The sequence below is a fragment of the Myotis brandtii genome, unplaced genomic scaffold, assembly GCF_000412655.1.
Source record: "Myotis brandtii unplaced genomic scaffold, ASM41265v1 scaffold825, whole genome shotgun sequence".
In the NCBI taxonomy this organism is placed as follows: Eukaryota; Metazoa; Chordata; class Mammalia; order Chiroptera; family Vespertilionidae; genus Myotis; species Myotis brandtii.
In genome coordinates this window covers 810688-814213 of record NW_005371349.1, presented here as the reverse complement: position 1 = coordinate 814213, position 3526 = coordinate 810688, and the positions used below count along the sequence as shown (strand labels likewise).

Below are 3526 nucleotides of genomic sequence, written 5' to 3'. Positions count from 1 at the left end.
CTGTCCGCCCCGGTGAGCGGTGAGCCGGACACTAGCAGGTGTGAGCGGAGACGGGATGGATGCGCAGCGGGAGGACCACCAGGGCGAGGCTCCCTGGAGGAAGATGTCGGGAGAGGTAGGCGGGTGGCAGGACAGGCCGGGGCTGAGGGCTGAGGATTGTCAGGTGGAGGTTCTCAGAAGGAGCTGAGAAGCCCTCGAGGCCATCCCGGGGCGCCATTGAGGGCCTACTGTGCGCCAGCACCGGGCTCTCGCCCCCGCCCCCCGCAGGCCTCTGTGAGCCCGCGAGCCTCGCTTGAAGGGTAGGGATCGCTGAAGCCCTGGCTACGCTCGAATAGCCATGGGCCACCGGAGTCCCGGCCGAAGTCCCGCCCGAGTCTGAGGTTATGCAACGCGAGTGAAGGATGTGCCAGGCGCCCAAGGATGCGAGAGGCCGTGTGCACGGCGGTGCGCGCGGGCCAGAACCACCTACCAGTGTGCAGGGCCTTGGCAGGTCACCATTCCACTCTGATTTCCTAACTGGCTTTCCTGCGGGTGAGGTAGGCAGTGGTCCTTTTTCTGGTCAGGGACGCCTCTGAGGATCTGATGAGTTCCTAAGTGTGGATCCTGCCCCTAAGAAATCCCATTGTCTGTCTGTCCCTCTATCACACACACACACACACACACACCTACAATATCAGAGGCCCATCAGAAACCCATTGCACTGTCACCATCATGAATACAGCCATGAGGGTGATGGCAGCAGTCACAGGCTGTGCCGGGCACAGCTGCAGACCCCCCACGACAGTAGCCTGTGCAGTGCAGATGGTTCAGACCCCAAGACCCCTGGCCAGCAGCCCTGTCAGCAGCAAGAGGCGGTCACCGCACCTGAGTGGTCGCCTTCCTTGGGTCACACGCCTTACGACCTCTGACCGTGTGAGGCTGCTGTTATGCCCATTACCTGGATGAGGGACTGAGGCCCAGAGCCTGTGAGCTGTCCAGGGTAAGACCACCTGTCAGTGGTGGAGCGTGGAGAGCACCCGGCCCAGCCGACTCCAGAGCCCAAGACCTCGCCATGAATTTCCCAGCCCGGCCTTTCCCCATCCCCCTGTGCCTTTGTGCGTTTGTCCCAAACCCCTGTTCCTCCTACTTTCTGGATTGAGTCCGAACATCTTCGCCTGGCGTTCAAGGCCCGCGGTCCTCCAGCCCCAGGCTCCCGGCCTCCCTCTGCGTTTCAGCGGGCTGGCCGGTCAGCGGCTCAGTTCCTTCCTCCCTTGTCACCTCCGTGCTTGCGGCTGCGCAGTGTCCTCCTGCGTCAGATCCCACCCTCTCGGGAGGTCAACTCTGGGTCCCTTTCTCTGCGGTGGCCACCCCAGCTCCCCGGCCTCCCTGGGTCTGAGCGGCTGGGGTTAATCGGGTCACATTTATGGGGCCTCATCTTCCCTTTACGGCCGTTTGCTGTATCTGAAGCCCCTGATTATTTGGTGGGTGGATGGGGGGGGTGGGCAGGGCTAGCCAGGCAGCGGAGGGCAGCTGTGGGAGCCTGAGATGGAGGGTGGGGGGATGGGGGGAGGGGTTCTGGGGCAGAGGAGCCCCCAGGCGGGAGGGAGGCGGGCACACGGTGGCGGCCGGAGGTCTAATGGAACCCGTCGTGTCCCGTAGGAGCTGGAGAAGCAGTACACCCCCAGCAGATGGACTGTCCTCCGCGGAGCAGAGGAAGCCCTGAGGACCTACTCACAGATAGGAAGCGAGGGTAAGGGCACCCCTCTCGGCCGCTTGGGTGGACTTTGGCGTGTGACAGCGGTTCAGAACCTGGGGCTGGGGGTGGAGCCGCTGCCCAGCCAGCGCTCAGGGCAGTTCCCAAGGCCTGGGCACTGTCTAAGCCTCCCAGTGCGCTCAGGCCCGGTGCCAGGAGAGCGCGGGAGGCCCAGCCAACCGTGCCCCTTGCCCCTCCTGCCCTGCCAGCCATGCCAGGCCTTAAGGCCACACGCCCGGTGGCACAGGGCGACGGAGTGAACAAAGGAAGGTCTCTTTTTCATTAAAGACATCGGGGCTTGGGGACCTGCGGGCTAGTGAACGCCAAGCTGGGTCCCCCCTCGGCCTGGGTTTGCAGAGCGCTGCGCTGTGGTTTCAACGCTCCGGGGAGGCGGACTTCGCGGGAAGCGTGAGCAAGAGGCAGCCACCTCCCTCCGTGGGAAAATGGGTTGTTGGCGCAGACTCCTCCAAGCTGGCTGGTGGCTGTCCCACCTGAGGTGCCAGCAGGAGGCGCAGGCTGGGGGCTGGTTCCGTCCCCACAGAGCCGGGCGGAGCTGAGTCCTGGGCTCTTCAGAGCTCCCTGCTGAGCCCAGCTGGGAGCCAAATACACCCTATTTGCTCAGTAAATATTTGAGGGCGCAGTGCCACCCGCATGAGTTTGGAGAAAACCTGTTTGTCTGTCTTACTCGTCTGGAGGGGGAGAGGGGGTCTCCCATTAGTAGCAGGAGCTGAGACGACGGTGCTGGTGCTGCCGTGGCCGCAGACACTGTCCTCAGTCCCCGCGCTCCGTGGCCCCGGGTCAGCTTGCAGCCCGTGTCCCTCTCCCTCCCGCTCCCACAGACCAGCCGGCCCAGAGGTGCCTCGAGACGGGAGCATCTCCCTCAGGGCCAGGCGAGTGGGGTGGAACCTGTCGCTATTTAAAATGCTGACATTTTGTTCATTGTGGACTTTGGGGCATTAATTTTAATTTAAAAAATATCTTGCATTTAAATATCATTTGTCTTATGATTGGTCAGCTCCAGCTTCCATAACACAGTGCCATCGGCTGGTGAGGTTTCTCGCAGCTCTGGAAGCTGAGAAGTCCTAGGTCAAGGGGCCAGCCAATTTGGTTCCCTAGGGAGGGGCCTCTTCCTGGCTTGCAGACAACCAGCCTCCTGCTATGTGTCCTCACATGGTAGAGAGAGAGAGAGAGAGAGAGAGAGAGAGACTTCCCATCTTTCTTTCTCTTCTTATAAGGCCTCTTATCCCATCACAGGGCCTCCACCCTCATGCCCTCATCTAACCCTAACCACCTCCCAAAGGGGCCGCCTCCAAATACCCTCACATTAGGGGTGGCTTCAACATGAATTTGGGGGAGGCACCCACATTCAGCCCATAACAGTCTTCATTGCTGAGTGTTTTGTTGTTGTTGTTTTAATATATTTTTATTGATTTCAGAGAGGAAGGGAGAAGGAGAGAGAGAAACATCCATGATGAGAGAGAATCATGGACCGGCTGCCTCCTGCACGCCCCCTATCGAGCCCGAAACCCAGGCATGTGCCCTTGACCGGGAATCGAACCCGGGACCCTTCAGTCCGCAGGCCGACGCTCTACCCACTGAGCCACACGGGCCAGGGCCATTGCTGAGTGTTTTGTTGTCCACCTCCCAACGCTATGCCCCAAGAGAGTAGCGTCCCGAGGCCAGGCCCTGAATGACGAGGTTAAAAATGTTCCCCAGGCTCAGAGCAGGTGATGTTTGACCCCCTGAACACAGCTTCCGGGTAAGAGTGGAGCAGGTGGTGTGGGGGGGGGGGGG

The 3526-nt window shown here is 60.9% G+C and overlaps 2 protein-coding genes across 2 annotated transcripts in view; one reads left to right on the top strand and one right to left on the bottom strand.

Moving 5' to 3' along the window:
- Positions 1–3526, bottom strand: part of TK1 (thymidine kinase 1, soluble) — a gene marked incomplete at its 3' end in the record, with an annotated part of 25657 nt that overhangs the window by 7622 nt on the left and 14509 nt on the right. The gene's annotated exons all lie outside the window — the stretch shown is intronic.
- AFMID (arylformamidase) overlaps positions 9–3526 on the top strand; it is a 10005-nt gene continuing 6487 nt past the window's right edge. The window contains exons 1-3 of the mRNA XM_005884320.2: positions 9–115; positions 1639–1729; positions 3305–3340. Of these exons, the coding sequence (XP_005884382.1) occupies positions 56–115; positions 1639–1729; positions 3305–3340 (187 nt within the window). The 5' untranslated portion in view covers positions 9–55. The remainder of the gene's footprint in view (positions 116–1638; positions 1730–3304; positions 3341–3526) is intronic.